Source organism: Scophthalmus maximus, chromosome 19, assembly GCF_022379125.1.
Source record: "Scophthalmus maximus strain ysfricsl-2021 chromosome 19, ASM2237912v1, whole genome shotgun sequence".
In the NCBI taxonomy this organism is placed as follows: domain Eukaryota; kingdom Metazoa; phylum Chordata; class Actinopteri; order Pleuronectiformes; family Scophthalmidae; genus Scophthalmus; species Scophthalmus maximus.
Genome location: NC_061533.1, coordinates 4196148 through 4214089, shown reverse-complemented (window position 1 = coordinate 4214089; position 17942 = coordinate 4196148). Strand labels below are relative to the sequence as shown.

Here is a 17942-nt window from a genome sequence, read left to right as displayed (position 1 = left end):
AGAAAGCCACAAAGACCAGTCCAGCACCACACTGGTCGTCTCTTTAAATCTCCTGCTGCCCCTGCAGCCTCGTAACTGGAGACCCCACTGCTGGGGCCCTGCCAGGTGACACCACGCTCACACACACACACACACACACACACACACACACACACACACACACACACACACACACACACACACACATACACACGGCCACTGCTTGTGGTTTGTGTAACAGGAATTTATCGGAGGGCATCATCAACCAAGAATATTGTCCTTATCCAGGAATCGTCCTTATCCAGGAATTATTTATTATTTCATGGGAAAATCTATTCAAATGTAAAAAAAAACACCCCATCTCCCAGGAAAGTGGGGGGGGGGAGAGAATCCTGGATCCGCCCCTTTGTCAAAACATCCTCTGAGGGTTTTGCAAACACGATCGAAATTTTACGACATATTATGACATTTTATGGACCAAACAACGAATTGATTATGAAAATAATTGTTAGTTGCAGCCCCTCATGGACACTACTAGGTCTCACGTATTTTTAACGTTTACTGAACGTTTTATTCCGAGGCGGCTCGAAACTAACTGTAGTGGTTGCATTTAGGTTAAAAAAGAATTTGGTGTAAACAGCAGGTTGAATATATAAACTTCTACACAACCAATCTCATCTTAAAGAACGGTGAGTGAACTTGTCTGTGTTCGGACGCTCACTTCAACTTTGCACCTAACACTTCTGAAAACATCAGAATTTTAATATTTCAATAAGTTTTTGTGTAAATATGGGGTTAAAATGACCCAGTAAGCAGTGTACCAATGATTAATTTAGGCTACTTAGGTGGAGATCAGTGATTGGTTGAATAGTTGGTTCAATTTCAGTGGATGATAATATTTTTCATTTGGTTGCTTACAGCCCTATAATATTAGACAGTATGTTTGTTCGAAGTTTGTTCTCTTCTTCTCCCTCAGCGTCCAGACACTTTTAAACCGTTGATAAATAAATTAGACGATGTTTATAGCAACATTAAATTTCAGCATATAGCTTTTCCAGCGAGACATTGTGGAAAAATGAATAATGCATTTTAAAGTGGGAAAAAAAGTAAGTTTTTTCTGATTTATTTAATATTTTTTTGTCGTTCAAAGGTTTATATAGAGGAGACGTATACACTGGTATTTTTCAGCTTTTTTTAACCAAAAGTGAAATGCTCAACTTATTTTCAACATGATTCGTTAAGCTTTTATTTGTGCAACGGAAAAAAAAGTACGACAGGAAGAGATTATACCATAATGTTTTGTTTCTATCAAATCAGATAGTGAAATAAAAAATAAAAATTTGATAAAAAAAAAAGATGGAAAGCAACCATCTGCTTAATGGACATTGTAAATCAGGGGCTTTGTCCCGTTACACTTGGCAGCAGTTGTGTCACTCTTGTCACATTTCCACTACGACAGTGCAGCCAGCCTTTGGATGAGATTAAACTCATCTTGGATTATCCTGCCGCTATAAGCAGGAGGTTAACAGTTAATCCCTGAGATTGGCTTGATGAGACCTGAACACACACACACACACACACACACACACAGAATAAATAAATCATCTGTAGTTTGTGCTATCGTTGGACCTATACATTTCAGTCCAGCTGCTTGCAGCTTCCCATCAGATTTCAGAGCCGCAGCACAATCTCCCTGCGTCAACATTTGATAGGAGGACCGATCTGACCCGACTGGCTGGTGCGCGAGGAGGCTTGTGCGCTGCGCTCCTCACTAATGGATGAGCCATGTTCTGTGAAACGGCAGAGCCCACTGCATGCTACTTTCTGCCCCGGGTCCTATATATAGCTCCATGACCTATCTAACATGGGCTGCCACCGCCGGGTTTCATGGCCGTCGTGACCACTTGACGCTATGCTTCTCTGAAAGTGGGATTCGGTTTTGGGGGTCGTTTTGATGTGGCGATATCTGGCTGGCTGGCTGCAGGTAAAGGTCGGCGCGTGAGCGTCGAAGGCCCCCTCGGCTGCAGCGACTCGAGAGAGAGGAGCGCTCGTTTAGTGCTGGCAGATGGAGATGGTAGCAGAGAGGAGGGAGGGGTCATGTGAGAGAAGGCACCCCAGGCACTTGGCAGCTGAGGGCCATGCGCCTGTACGCCTACATGCCTTCAGCATGGGACTCTCATCTGACTCTCTCTCTCTCTCTCTCTCTCTCTCTCTCTCTCTCTCTCTTTGACAAACACACACACACACATACACACACACACACACTTTATTGGTTATAAAAAGAAAAAAGACCAATGATCGCTTTATTGTAGTCTAGATACGAGGCGCCGCGGTGACTCACCGAGTCAAAAGTCACACAGTAGCACTTGGGTTATGATATTTCAACGTTGTGAATAATAAACGTGGCTCGGAGCCCGTGGTTGCGCCGACGAATGTGAGGAAGTACAGGAGTTTACAATGGGGATTGTAGATCAGCACACGTGACCGTCCTCACCCACTCCAGCAGCCGTTCCAACGGTTCCTGGCAATCCAACGGGTCTGCAGGAAAATGTAGGGCGGGGTCTGTCGGGCAAGGCTTCCGGCCAATCACAGATGTTTGTTTATTGGCATTGATCTCTTGGCAGAGGTTGGATATACGGCCTTGCAATTCACCAATGACGGAGAGTGGTTGTGCTTGACTATAGAGGTGTGTGTGTGTGTGTGTGTGTGTGTGTGTGTGTGTGTGTGTGTGTGTGTGTGTGTGTGTGTGTGTGTGTGTGTGTGTGTGTGTGTGTGTGTGTGTGTGTGTGTGTGTGTGTGTGTGTGTGTGTGTGTGTTGTGTGTGAGAGATTCACCTGCAATGCAGTAGCGATGGACTGACCTGCTTTCGGGGCGAGTCAGCTCAGTTCAAGTCAAATAACCAGGACAGATGTGGTCACCTCATGCGAGTGCACATTAATAACCTTTTAAGATCCCCTCCAGTCACGTTTTACAGTATATAAAAATAATATGCTGTGCCTAATATTGTGTTTAACATTGTTAACCCCCAAATAAGTTTTTATAAAACACTCTGAAATGGGGCTGGAAACCATCCACTCTCTCTCCCTCATTGGGAATCGGAGACAATGAATATTCATGATATGCAAATAACACAGGCCCCGCCCACCACAGCTGCTTGCGCTATGTTGACCGGTGGAACAATGTGCGCAACAAGACGGCTAGAGGCAACATCAGCGAGATTCAGCAATAAAACCCTCACCAACTGCTAATGCTAACGCTAACTGTCTGCTGACACACCTGCCGTCCTCTCGAGGATGCTAAATGCTCATGCTAATGCTAACGTCTGCTGGCACACCTGTCGTCCTCTCGTGGATGCTAACTGCTCATGCTAACGCTAACCGTCTGCTGACACGCCTGCCGTCCTCTCGTGGATGCGCTGCCTCTGCTGCACTGGAAGTTTCCAGGTTTCTCTGCCTCACATTTGCGTATTCGACAAGCGATTGGTTTTCTGTATTTGTGACGTACCGAAACCTGGCTTTGCCCAGGATTCGTTTGAATTCCAAATTGCAGAGAAGCGGCACAGAAATCTCCTCCTCCAGGAGAGGAATGTGAAAACACCTCTATAGTGAGAGAATGTGCTCAGATACAAGTCCCTATAGTCAATGTCAGACATTTTAGAGGACTGGAACAGAAGGAAAACACTTTTTTTGAGTGGAGGGGGACTTTAAACATGACTGTCGCTCCCCGACCTCCCCTGACCACTGTGCCGTTTTCCAGCCAACATTTCCCAGCTGACGAGAGTCCTGCTCGTGCTGCGTGCCCAATGTTCTGGACAGTGGTTATATCTGTCCGTCTTTGGGGGCTGTCTTTTCTACTCCTCCTGCCCTCCTTGGGACTTCAATCCTCACTGGTGGCGATTGACCTGTATTCAATCCTCTCCACCACACTGTCCTTGTGTTATCTCGCTCAGTGAACGCCGCTCAGTGCTTCTATACTCTCTTCTCCGCCGCCCATCTCCTCCTGCTTGTCCTCTTTCTTTTCCCTTCTTCTTCTTCCCCCCACTTTCTCCTCTTCTCATTCCCCTCAGGACCAGTCCTCATCCTCCTTGCTCCCCCCCCCCCCCCGCCATCTCCTCTCATTTCTTATTTACCATGCTGCTTCGGAAACACTGGGTTTTGGTATCTGACTGCTTCGACATGTCGCATTACCGCTGCTACACGCCGGCGGCCGCAGACAGTAAATCAATTACAGTAAGCAACACACCATGCAGGTTTGGTTTTTTTTTTTATTCCAAATGTGTTTTGCCATCCAAAAATAAAAAAGAAACAGTGTCTACATTTGAAAGAATCTCTTTTAAACAAATGGGGCCTGTCCATTTATTTGGCCAACCCAGCCACAGTCCGTCCTTCCTTGTACCGTCCATCCAGTCGAACATAAACCCATTTTATTTTTATTTCAAACGCTGTCGATTAGCCAATTAGCTTTCTGATTAGCTGTCTATCAGTATTCAGAACTATGGCTGTGGCAATGTCAGATAAGACCACGAAGCCCTGGAGACCAATCTTGACAATTCATCCAATGCCATCACTGCCCAACCCCCCAACTCTGACCTCTGACCCCCCCCCGCCAGCCATTACAGAACCTTGTGTGAATGGTCGGCCATCGCCAGGTCATCTGTCTTTCACAGTGTTGGCCGTAGGTTTATCTGCCATTGACCCAGCCAGCCAAAGGATGTGAATAGAGACGTTTTGTTGTTACAGATGAGGCTGTTTATCTCATCTCCAGTCATCTCCAGCTGTAAATCCCAATGCAAGTGCTCCCTGACTGATACGGTGTTTCCAATCCTGACTTACATAAATGTATTTGTGTGTATAGACAATTTTTACCTGTAGAGTCCACACTTATTTATGACCAAATGTCTGTCAGCAAAGGATCAAGACGACCGCTTACCTCCTACAATGGATGTTATGGATTCAAGCCGTTAAAAGGCTTTTACCGTCACATCTCGCAAAACAAATGATTTCCACTTGAGCCTTTAGAGAGACAGTCACCACAAGGACATGTGTCGATGACAAAGTCTCAGTCTGGCCATCTGTTGGACTAAGCCAAGACGAACCGCAGCTCTCGCTCTGAGCCAGTTCTGCGCTCGCGGAGTGATGTCAGCAGATGCCACCGGCGGAGTGAAATGCGATGCGCAATGCTCGCGGCATGTTTTCCACCATTGGCTGAAGTACAGTGGATAACTTCGTTGCGCGGCGTTTGTGAAAGCGTGGCCGTGCTTTGTGGAGATGATGATGATGATAATGATGATGACCACCACATGTCCTATTCAGTGAGTGTCTGAAAACGGAGTAATTTAAACAAGTAGCAGGTGCCGGAACAACAGCAACAGGAAGACAACGACATCGGCTTCGTCTATGTTAATCGCCCCCTTGCATTTTTTTTTCTTTTTCCGCTCCTCCCCTGTCGCCCGCTTCAACGCTCCTCCACTCGTTTCTCCGCCTCGCTCCTCTCATCTTCTAAGACTATAATCACTGGGCTTACACTTCACTGTCAACTCCTCAGTGCCGGCGCAAGTTCGTGTGTGTGTGTGTGTGTGTGTGTGTGTGTGTTTTTTTTTAAGCCCATGCTACTTGGATACATGCGGGTGTGGGGTGAACATGTGCATTTCCACGTGTTTCTGAAAGGCCGACACATACAGGGTGGTCCACCGCCCCCCTCCAGTGTGTGTGTGTGTGTGTGTGTGTGTGTGTGTGTGTGTGTGTGTGGACTCGGAGGGATGCTTGCTTGATAAACAATAATTCCATGTTCGTAGAGAATATTAGAATAAAGTTGTTTTGGCAATCTGTTAATTCCCTTCAAGGTTACGTCATGGTTAATGAAGACATCAACATTTAACCACGAGTCCACTTGAATGAGTTAGAGAAAATAGTTTTTATAGCATAACCTGTCAAATATATATTTTGGTACCGTATGAGAGAAAGAAGATGAAAGAAGTTGAAAGAAGTTGAACAGTGTGAATTTTGGAAAAACAAAACTTTGTATCTACTTTTGTAGATACATAGTATTTATCAGCAGCAATGCACCAGCTAACGCGGGAGGAATATGATACGTACCAGTTAATTAACATGGATGTCAAAATGAAATGCGCGTTTTATCCAGCTGTCCACACAGGCTGCTCACGTTTCGTATCCGTGTATTCTTTTTTTACTCTTCAAGTCTATTTTCCTTCATCTGGATTTAGGGGGGGGAAATCTTTTTGAGATTGAAATAGCACAGTGACTATTATGACATTATGAAAGGTTGAAAGACTGGCAAAAACCTGTGCCTTGTTCTGGTCATACATTTGTTGATTTCTGCCGCCCACGTTTAACTCTCCAACAATCGTCTCGGTAGACGTGTTGAATTAACTTTAAAACCCTTGAATCTGATCGTCTATTCATCCAATCGGGGAAGAGGCTCTACCACACTGGTGGTCGAGTCAAAACCTGGAGATGCACCACAAATCTGCTATTTTAGATTCACAGCAACTGGGTGTATCTGCTGTACGTACAACACTCTGTCAGTGTGTGTGTCTTATCGCAGACAAATGAGGCGGCTTCCTACAACATTTTGTCATAAAGAAACTGTGTATTTCAAGATTTCAAGAATAGCTCCTCATTATTTTTCTTTCTCTCTTGTCTCCATCACCCTTCAGATCACCAGAAGCTGGAACGAGAGGCTCGGATCTGCCGCCTGTTGAAACACCCCAACATCGGTGAGGAAACGCCCTTCTCTATCTTTGCTCCTCTTTTCCACCAGCCCCCGTTTCACAAAGTTCAACTCCTGAGTTGGTTTATTTGCTTCCTGTCACATAATAAATGCATTTCCACTGACTTAAAAAAAAAAAAAAAAAGTTTTGCAATTGCAAGCACCTAGAAAGATACTGGATATCACAGTGATTTATGAAGTTATTGCCATAAAAGTATGAAAAAAATCAAATAATGAGATATGTAAAAGTAGCAATATTCAGTGAGTGTAATTCACATATTTAGCTTGATATCCATCTATTTCTGTGATTGGTTAGATCCCACTACTGCCAGAACCCCCTACCATACTGTACATATACATTATATGATGTAAGACTCAATTATCACGACTCCCTGTGGCTTCTACCCCCCACACACACTCCCTCTCCCTCTCCTTTCTTTTGCTTTGAAAAAACAAAATCACTTAGCATCGTTATTGTTACTCAGGAACGGTTTGTGGATTTTTCTTCATGCCATCAAATAGTTTACAGGTTCCAGCAAATAGCATGAAGAACGCATGAAAAAAAAAAACGATAAACAGACGAAACTCATCTCTCAATCTGTTCAATCTTTCTCTTCCAGTTCGTCTCCACGACAGCATATCAGAGGAGGGCTTCCACTACCTCCTGTTTGACTTGTAAGTCATCCTCCTCCTCTCCCCTCCCATTTCCTCTCTTCTCCTCGCCTCTTCTCTCCTGTCCTCTCTCCTCTCCTCTCCCATTTCCTCTCCCCTTTCATCGCTTCTCTCCCCTCCCCACCTTGCTTTTCCTCTCCTCTCCTCTCTCCACCTCTCCTCTCCTATCACCTCCTCGCCTCTCCTCTCCTCTGCCCTCCTCTCTCCTCTTCATCTCTCCTCACCTCTCCTCTCCTCTCTCCACCTCTCCTCTCCTCTGCCCTCCTCTCTCCTCTTCACCTCTCCTCACCTCTCCTCGCCTCTCCTCTCTCCTCTTCATCTCACCTCTCCTCACCTCTCCTCTCCTCTGCCCTCCTCTCTCCTCCTCACCTCTCCTCACCTCTCCTCTCCTCTCTCCTCCTCTCTCCTCCTCACCTCTCCTCACCTCTCCTCTCCTTGCTTCTCCTCTCCTCTGCCCTCCTCTCTCCTCTCCTCTTCTCTCCCGTTTCCTCTCCCCTTTCCTCTCCCCTCTTCTCTTCTCCACTCCACTCCCCTCCTCTCTTCTCTTCTCTTCTCTCCCTTCCTCTCCCCCTTTCCTCTCCCCTCTTCTCTTCTTTACTCCCCTCCCTACACATACAATTACATAACTCTCTCCTATATTTGCTCCCCCCAACACCACCACCGCCCACGCACTCCACATCCATCTCTCTGCAATTCCCTCTAGTTCCCATGGTAACGGTGTTGTGGGGAGGGGGTGGAAGGAAAGATGGGGGGGGACACGAGATGAAGATGAACTCGTTGTTTTGTAGACTTTACACCCAACCCCTTCCGAACCAACTATTCCACTTTTACTAAACGTGCTTGTGTGTGTGTGTGTGCGCGTGCATGCGTGCGTGCGTGTGTGCGTGCGTGTGTGTGTGTGTGTGTGTGTGTGTGTTGGTGTGTGCTCACAGGGTGACCGGAGGTGAACTGTTTGAGGACATCGTAGCCAGAGAGTATTACAGCGAGGCCGACGCCAGGTAGGAAACGCAGCCCTCCTTCCTGTTCTCCTCGTCCTCCAATTGGCCCTGTGTCCTCTGTTGTCTTTTCTCTTGTCTGTTGTCTTGTTTTAGTTGTTTGTACTTCTTTCTTTCTTTTTCTTTATGACTCTCTATTATTCTACTCCTCTTTTTTATCTTCTCCTCTCTTTCCTCCTTTACCTTTTTTGCATTCCCGCTGTCCTCTGTACTTTTCGCCGCATGTTTCCTCATTCTTTGCTCATTTCTCCTACAGATCTTTTTCCTCTTATCTTTTTTCTTTTCACATTTGTTTTTCCGCTTCTTCTCCTCTCTCCCGATAGCCGTTTTCCTAATTTCACCAACTTGACCTTCTCTTTTCATCGCCGTACTACAACATTCACAACTCTTCTTTTTCACCCCTCATCCTCTGCCCTTTGCTTCTTCCTTTCACATCAATGCCACAGTACTTCCCCTCTCACACTGACACAGGAGATAACTTTATGTCCATTCCAAGGTTTGACCAATATGGATTTTTCTCTTGACCTAATCAGGTTTTTTTTTTTAAAAAAACCTGCTTTACAGTCAGGTTTGGGCCCCTTTAGGCGATAAAAAGCCCAATTTAGGTTAAAATTGACGATGAACGTGGGTGAAGATGCAACTTTTTGCCATCAACGAGTTTTGTTTGTAATAAATGGCCAAGTGATAACTGCAAGTGCGAAACACACCCCGGCGAGCGGCACAAGGAAAACGGGTTTCGACCCACAAATATGCATTTATTTTGGTCTCGGAAAGAAATGTAAGAATTTGCGATTGTTTTCATATCTCACTCCCACCACTCATGCTGACTCATCGACACACACACACCGCTGTCTCTCTGGCGGAAGAGGAAACGGCGCAGTGCGGGGTGGACAGACGACGGGCTCGAGAGAAGAGTGAGAGAGATACTTGAACATGACGAGTTGCGATGATGTGGGCGTTCGTCCGCTCAGCGTCATTTCAAAGTGGAAACGGAAACAGAGTCTGAGGAAATTCACGTCGGCGGCCGCTTGACTGTTGTTCTACCTTGGTGACACGTGCAATGAGTGGGAAATGTATAATATAGAAATCTGACTTTCAGTCGCTCTCTGTCCTGACGAGTGACTCGGGCTGTTTAGGAAATGATCAAACTGACATGCTGCAGCAAAGCCAGAGTAAAATCATTTTACGCACAAACACGTCTTCCTCCCAAATGAAACTGTAAAACACAAAGTATGTGTGTTTCTGACGCAACAGAGCAACGGCAGGATATCAGTTTTGTCAGTTGTAGCCCTGTTTTGCTGTTTACATGTGAGTTTCACACTCATGATAAGGATCTTCGCGTCATACTGACGCAGCATTGCTGCAACACACTTCCCATCGTTACAGACTGCCTCCTGCCGTCCCTGCAAATTTAAAAAAGAAAAGAAATATGCATTCGTCTCTTATCGCCAAAAGCTCTGGGATGTCGTTTCTCTTTTTCCAAGTCGCAAATCTTGGCCGGCGTCCTCTGCACGTGCTGCCACGTTTGCATCCTGAAGTATTTGTGTTCTCCCAGTTCCGCGTCCGTCACGGCTGGCGGGAAAATGTCCAGGAAAATGTCCGGCCTCCAGCGCGCGTTCTGAAAGCAGCTTTACTGAATACAATATCAAAACACTGCGTTTGACACGCGAGATGATGCGAGATGAGTACCCACCTGTCCTACTTTTTCCCTGTAAGCACATCTTGAGAGTTTTAATATTAAAGCTCCGTTAATCCTCGAGGGGTCCGGGGTCTTTCAGACCCGCTCAGCTGCGACAGGATTTCTTTATTTATTTTTTTTACCCTTCAACGCAGGCGGATCAAGTTTCAGCGCTCAAATCTTGATTGACAGTTTAAATGTATTCATCGGTAGAATTACTCTGTTGTTGCTCTTTATTCGCCGTCGTTGATTAGCTAAAATTTCGACCGAGAGGGTAAGGCAAAGGATTTCCCCGTGCAAATTATCTGGGATTTTGTTTTTTTGCCTGTTCATCTCCGGTGCATCAAGGACAGTTGTGTTTTTCCCAAGCGGCATATTTATTTAGCAGTCTCCAACAACTGCCAGTGAACTTCTCCATGTGCCTGATGTTGTTCTGGCTTCGGTTCAGTCATTTCGTTTCAGCCGATGCGATGCAAAGACATGAATCATGGACGACTGGCTGTCTTCTTTTTTTTACCCTCTCTTTTCCTATTTGAGAACTTACACCTACAGTTTCTTTGTGTGGACCAGTTTGAGTTTTGAGATCTTGCGACTGAGGATAGTTTTGGAAAGTGAGGAGACTTTGTCCGGTCCTCGCTTTGGGACCGACGGTGAAAAAAGAAGAGGCTATTTCTGGGTTAAGAGGTTCTATTTCTGATATCAAGGTTTTTTTATGTTAGAATTAGGTTTAGGTTAGAGTAAGGCTGAGTTTAGGCATTTAGTTATGATGGTACTGCGTGCGTGCGTGCGTGCGTGCGTGCGTGCGTGCGTGCGTGCGTGCGTGTGTGTGTGTGGTGTGTGTGCGTGTGTGCTAGGACTGAGCACTGATAGGTCGTATGGGATAGGCAACAATCAGTGGGGGGGCTTAGATAGACATTTATTAGAACCGCAGCACATGGCAGGTACATGTCAGCAACACACACACACACACATGCCTTTCCCGTCTCTTCTGAATGTCAGTCATCCAGGCCAGCAAACCCCCCAACACACACACACACACACACACACACACACACACCCACTCCCTTGGAGACCAGCAAGAAATGGGACTTTAATTAGCTACAGTAATTAGACACACACACACACACACTAACACACGCAGATCAAACCTTGTCACCCTCTGTCACAGTGACGAGAGTTTCTCTACAGTGGTGTCTGAGTGAATGACACCTGAAGCCTTATCCAGGAAGTTCTCCTGGCTATGATTCAGTAATGAAGTTGGCAGACAACATCCAAATATTCTCTCACACCTTTTTAGCTCAAGTCTGTACCTGGTTGCTGCATTTAGAGGTTCTATGATGCGCGGCCGTGAGTAGTTTATGCTCCGGGTTTCCCCCGATGAAGTATTTTTACGACATTACGTTTGGTATTGTTGTACTCGGTATATTTTCATCCTCACATTCATTTTAAGCGCCGACGACGACGTGGCAGGAAACGTAGTTTTTTCTGTTCCGACTGTTGTGTAGAAAAGTTATGGATGATGGACATTTTTTGGGGGTCAGGAAGTGAATCGAAGGTCCTCACAAGACGAAGGTGCTCTTGATGTTGACGAGTGTCACATTTTTTAGCTGCGCGTGTGATATTTTTCCAGATTTTTATTATTATGAGCAAGCGTGCGTGTATATATATATATATATATCATTCTCTCTCTCGGTCCTCCCACTCATTAGACGCTGTGTGGGTGTGGATCCTGCAGGCTGCCCGTCTCCCTGTGCCTGCCATTAGTCACACACTCATGCACATTTTACACTGAGCCCACATTTAAATCCACACACACACACACACACACACACATGTGCGTATCTCTTCATAGTGTACACACTCGATGGGGAAAATAGCCTGGCGTCAGCCCACCAGTCTTCTATGATTCAGTCTCATCCTATACATAAGTGTTCCATTTCTTTCATGTCTCTCGCTGCTCTTCAAAAAACCCTTCTCTTTCACAATCTGTCAATTTTTTATTTGGATTTTTTTCCTTCCTCTCCTCTCCTCTCCCCTCCTTCCTCTCCTCTCGGTGTTGTTATGATTTTTTGGTCTGGCAGATTGCTCTGCCGTGGCTGCTCTTGTCTCGCATATGAAAAGAACACAAAACAAAACGTTTTTTGTCTCCTCCACCCGCATTCACCCTCCCACCACTCCCCTCCCAACATCTCTATCTGCATCGATCTCCCTCTCCTCCTCCTCCTCCTCCTCTTCCTCCGGCTCCTTCTGTCTTCTGCCTCCTCTAATCTAAACCTGTCATCTTTAATTTTGTCCTGTTCACCTGGCGTTGGCCTCGCTCGTCACTCTGTTCACCTCTTCACCCTGTCTCTTCCCCTTCACCCCCCCCCCCCCTCTCTGTGTATCCCTGTGGTCCATCCACCTACCCCCCCTCCCCTCCACTCCACCCCCACTGTCCCTCCTATCTCTGTTTTGTCTTCACAGTCACTGTATCCATCAGATTCTAGACAGTGTCCATCACATTCACCAACATGACATAGTGCACAGGGACTTGAAGGTTAGTATGTGTAGAGGAGCATCTGCACCCCCCCCCCCCCCCCACCTCTCCCTTCCCCAAAACCCTTTGCCTGCTTCCTTTCCCTCCTCCTCCTTTCTTCCTTCCTTACTTCTTTCCTACCTCCACCGTCTCGTCTGTTCGTTCGTGTCGTTCCCATGTCCGTTGCTCGTCTGATGTCCGCCTGTCCGCCTTGTCTCTTGGTATGCTCTCATGTTTCCCTTTTTTAAATGAAATTCTATTGTATTTTAATGATAATTGGAGGTACCCCTGGCCTGCCTCACCCAGCCACCCTCCCTCCCTTCTCCACCTGCCCTCCCACTCGTCCTGTTGTCATTTGTCATTACACAGACAAACACGTGACAAAAGCTCCTGTTGCACTGGCTGACAATCAATCACAACCAAAGAATGAGCCTTGTACACACACACACACACACACATACACACACACACACAACCCCCAGTGAGCAAACAACCTTCTGTTATAAATATCCAGTGTTTACACTTGTACATGCAACTGTCCGTTTCCCCCATGAGGCTAATATTTAAAAAATATAAACAATTTATTTATTTACTGTCGTTCATTGATTTTTGTTTCTCCCCCTCCCCGCTCCTCCTTCCTCTCTGGCTTTGATGCATTTTATTTTATTGTATTGATCCTTGTATTTTTTAAACGGCCTCATTTAACGTCACTACATCTTGGAAGGTGTAACACAGCAACGAAAAAAAATCCTTCTTGAAAATGTTACAATTCTCCAAACTGGTTGAACATATATATTTAATTGTTGCATAAGCTGTTGTCACCGAGTGAAAAGCGTTGTGCCTTTGAGGCAGTAATCTGTAGCCCTAATTATCCAGCTCCTCTTTGAAGAATACTGTAAGAAAGAAAGAAATGGGGGCAACTTTCTAGTTTTCATGAACAAAAAGACTTTATAACAGATGACACATGCACACTGCTTATACATAAAGTTTGGAAAAAGCATTAAAACACGAGTGTTGATAAAAGATTGTAGCCGCGTATGATACTTCTATACATGACCGCGAGAAGTAATTAAACCACAGAATGGAACTGAAAATAATACAGGAAACGTTTGGGATGATCTTTAATCGAGAGCTCAACAGCTGAAAAACTTGGAGAGGATCGGCACACGCGCACGCGCGCACACACACACACACAGACACACACACACACACACACACACACACACTGAACTGCATACCTACAAACAGGATCACATTTACCAATTAACGAGGGAGAGAGAGAGAGACAGAGAACAAACACACACACACACACACACACACACACACATTTTATAGATGGAAGTTGTTTCAGCCTCGACCGCGCACACACACACACACACACACACACACACACACACACACATGCTCGTGTTGTCTTTTAAGCGATCACTCAAAACCCCCGCGGCTCCTCGGTATCTTGGCCGCAGACGTGACCTGCCCAGTATTTATTCATCGGGAGACCTTTGGAAACAAGACACAGTATTCTGATTTATAGCCCTGAACTTTACAGCCATGCCAGTCCGTCTCTCTCTCTCTCTCTCTGTTTCTCACTTTCTGTCTCCCCCCCTCTCCCTTGTTTCTGTCACGTTATGATGTTTCATTAGATTATAACTGCCCCCTGTTGGCAGCTCAGTACCCTACATTTTTAATAAGTCTTAGCGAAACCTGTCCCGCAAATCCCAAACAACTATTATTCCAGACCTCCCAGAGTTATTTTCTAATCGGTTATTCAATTCTTCCCTACATTTTCTGCAGCTTATCCAGGTTCTGCTCATGTTTAATGATTAATTCATTATGATACATTTTTTGATTGATTATTAAATGAACGGAAAAATATGGGTAGAATATTTGTGACAGTCAGTTCAAAAGTTACACGTCCTTCGGTTTTGAACTGTCGTTTCGGACAAAACCAGATATATTTCCTAAAGTTTTTTCAAAAGTAAACAACTACGGTTTGTACAATTACGTTAAAAAACGTTCACCGTCGTTTATCCAGACGTTTTTTAACAAAAGTCCAAAGGTCATGATGGACGGAGCGTTTTTCTGCGAAGAAAATCAAGACGACCAATTCAAACTTCAAGGCTGCAGACAAGAAATGAACCATTGCTATGGCAACCTGTGAACTATAAAGGTTAAAAAAAATAATCAAACAAACATCAACTGTATGCTGACGGTTGAGGCTTTGCTTGGAGCTGTAGTTACATTTAATTTTTTTTATGTAAGCATATAACATTCCCATCAATCCCAAACATTCAAGTTTTAAAAGTTTCACACGTATCTTACGTGTATCTGTTTCACAGTGACTGTGGCCTCGTTCAAAATTCTGCATGTTGTGAGGCTACATTGCGGTTTTATCGATCACGCTTCCATTCCTGTGCGAAATCTGCCTTCTCTGATGAGGATTTTTTATTGTGAATGATTGAACAAAGATGTCTTTTTGTTAACAGTTAAGATTTTGGGAAAAAAATTATATGTATTCACCAAAAACACAAACAACCTAACTCTCGCTGAACTTTTGATAAATTTTGACCTTATAGTCAGTGCACAGGAAGCAGACGTGTGTGTGTGTGTGTGTGTGTGTGTGTGTGTGTGTGTGTGTGTGTGTGTGTGTGTGTGTGTGTGTGTGTGTGTGTGTGTGTGTGTGTGTGTGTGTGTGTGTGTGTGTGCGTGCGTGCGTGCGTGCGTGTGTTCATGCTGTCACGGAGTCCACACCTCCCACAAGCTACGTTCATGGCCCCACCTACACATGAACATGTTGTCTGTCTCATTATATTCACATTCATACACGTTATGCCTTATTATCCTCTACTCTCTGGATAAACTAACACACACACACATCAGGAGGCCTACTGACATCCCAGTGATTGACAGCTCTCGTCAGTAGAGGCAGCAGACACGTCATCGGTCCCACGTACATCTTTTAAACGTTAATTATTACACGATGACTCACTCCTTCCCTTTTCCCTCCTCCATCCACGCCTTCTGTGCCCCCCCCCCCCTGTGGCCAGCCACATTCTCACACTGGCTTTCATCGCCGGGTGTCGTATCTAGAATCCACCTGCAGCCAACTGAACAGTACAGTGTGAACTTAGAGTGCATAGTTACGTAGAGAACGTAGAGTTGGTAAGTTGTAGAATGAATTGACTCAAAGGGATCTTCTGTTGCACAGCGCCCACAGCTGTGTCCTTCTGGGAAACTTGTGCGTAGCTGCAGCCAACGGGCGGAATAAAACCCTCACTGATGAAGGTCATTGACGACATCTGCCTACTTGGATGGGAAGCTCGGCATGGAAGAGCAAGAAAGCACACAGCCCATAGCTGTAGAAAATGTTGGTAGTCTAAAGCTGTTTTTTCAGACATGAACTCTGGAAAATGGGATCCAGACATTTTGGGCTCACTTCCTGGAACTTCAACACGGGTGCTGGCAGGAGAAGTTTTCCGGACAATGTCTGGAGTAACGTTTGCGTTCTCACATGCGGCACCTCCGCAAAAATGTCAAGAAAACGTCTGGACCTCGGTGCGGCTTATGAGAGGAATGTTACACCGGGGCTCGAATCGGGGCTAGAGTTGTTTGCTAACCTCATCTGTGCAGCCAAAAAGTCACAAATTAATTTCGGAGCAATTTTAGCGAAAACTTCCTTTTCATAATCGTGAAAAGCATGTCGTTTAGCTGTGGGTCAGCCGAATGCAATAAAAGGTGACGCAACAGAAGAGCCCTTTGAACCCGGTTCTACCCGTCATACCCCCCCCCCACCAAACCCACACCTCTGGCCTGTGCACGGGATTGTAGCGCTGCTCAGACTAACATGCGCCCCCCTCGCCCCCCCCCCCCCCCCCCCCCCCCCCCCCCCCCCCCCCCCCCCTCCCCTTGGTGTTTGCATGCAGTCATTGCATCCAGCAGATCCTGGAGGCGGTGCTTCACTGCCATCAAATGGGCGTGGTGCACCGGGACCTGAAGGTGAGTGAAAGGGGGCATCACCCCCTTGCTGTCCCTTTGTAAAAAAAATGTGTGTCTATATTTGTGTGATGTGTTTTGTGGGTGTTGTTATTTATGTTGTCTGTGTATGTCTGATAAGTCGATGCAAGACTGTCTGTGATCTTGCTGACACTTTCGGAGCTTGAGGAATCAAGTTGGAAGTTGGGTTTTTTTCTGACCAACACATTCCCCCTGAATTGTGATCAAAATACAGATTCTGTATCGGTCTACTCTAGATGATACAGTGTGGGTTCCACACACACACACACACACGCACAATAGTTGGTTGTACAATTAGGGTCAGGCCAGATCAGAGCTCCTCTCCCCTACTCACAGCCAGTCGAACAACACCTCCGACCTTTCTCCGGCTCTGTTCGACCTCCAGCTCGGTGCAGTCACCTTCTCTTCCTGTTGTGTAAACAACCCTTCCACCGGTCTGGGGAGATCGTGAACATGCACTGCTGGTCATGCTTAATTTTCTGGAACAGCTTTTTTGTCGATAGATCAAGGAGGATACTACTTAATCTGACCTCTGGTCCATTAACTGGTCAGAGAGAGACTAGTAATTGAGGCTATTGATTAACCGACACCGTGTGTGTGTGTGTGTGTGTGTGTGTGTGTGTGTGTGTGTTTCCCTTGCCTCTGTCATTGAAGTAATTTAATGACTCGCAGTGCTTCAAACGTGACGGCTCATTTCCCATAAAACGAGAGCAATTAAACTCACGCTGTCGGGACATTTGTTTATATTGTCCGACTGGCTGGTAACAGTTGGTCTTTTTCAAGGTTGGAAAAACTGAGAGCCAGTTGCTCATTCTGTAAAATTGTGGGATTGCTTAATAGATGTCTTCAGTAGACTTCTGTACAATACATAGGTCATATGGTTCGTATTACATCTTGCCCTCAAAGATTATTTTTTTTTACTGTCCAGTGTAAAAACGTCTCCTCCAAACCACAGATTCCGTATGAGTATGTGTATGAATCGGCGTCTGCCAACAATATGTCTTGTACCCAATGTGAGTGGTTTGTCTGTGTGCATGTGGTGTGTCTGTCGCGTCGTCCGTGGTGCACCTCCTTCTATGCAAATGTCAGTCCCGGCATTCCAGCAGAGGCGCGTTGTGTTTATCAGAACTGTTGTGGCCCTTTTCTTTATTTAGCCCCGACACGCCTATCTGGTTTCACACCCAAGCATCGCGGAGCATTTCGTGCAATAGGTCATAGTGTGATGACTGAGGACAGCCTGGGTGACAAGATCCCTCAGTTTAGGATCTAGGCTATGACAAACGGGATGACAACACGGTGAACAGATTCATATGCGAACGCCATATAGCTCCCCGCACTGTGCAGACTATATACAACGTGC

General features: G+C 45.7%; 1 protein-coding gene across 50 annotated transcripts in view; it reads left to right on the top strand.

Annotated features, from left to right (window-relative positions):
- camk2b1 (calcium/calmodulin-dependent protein kinase (CaM kinase) II beta 1) overlaps positions 1-17942 on the top strand; it is a 59476-nt gene that overhangs the window by 6853 nt on the left and 34681 nt on the right. For 33 of the 50 annotated variants that reach the window (XM_035639253.2, XM_035639245.2, XM_047328960.1 and 30 more), the window contains exons 3-6: positions 6656-6715; positions 7329-7383; positions 8313-8378; positions 12517-12589. In XM_035639253.2, the coding sequence (XP_035495146.2) occupies positions 6656-6715; positions 7329-7383; positions 8313-8378; positions 12517-12589 (254 nt within the window). Of the gene's footprint in view, positions 1-6655; positions 6716-7328; positions 7384-8312; positions 8379-12516; positions 12590-16491; positions 16565-17942 lie in introns of those variants that run through there. The other 17 variants (XM_035639248.2, XM_035639246.2, XM_035639261.2 and 14 more) reach the window with 2 other exon arrangements.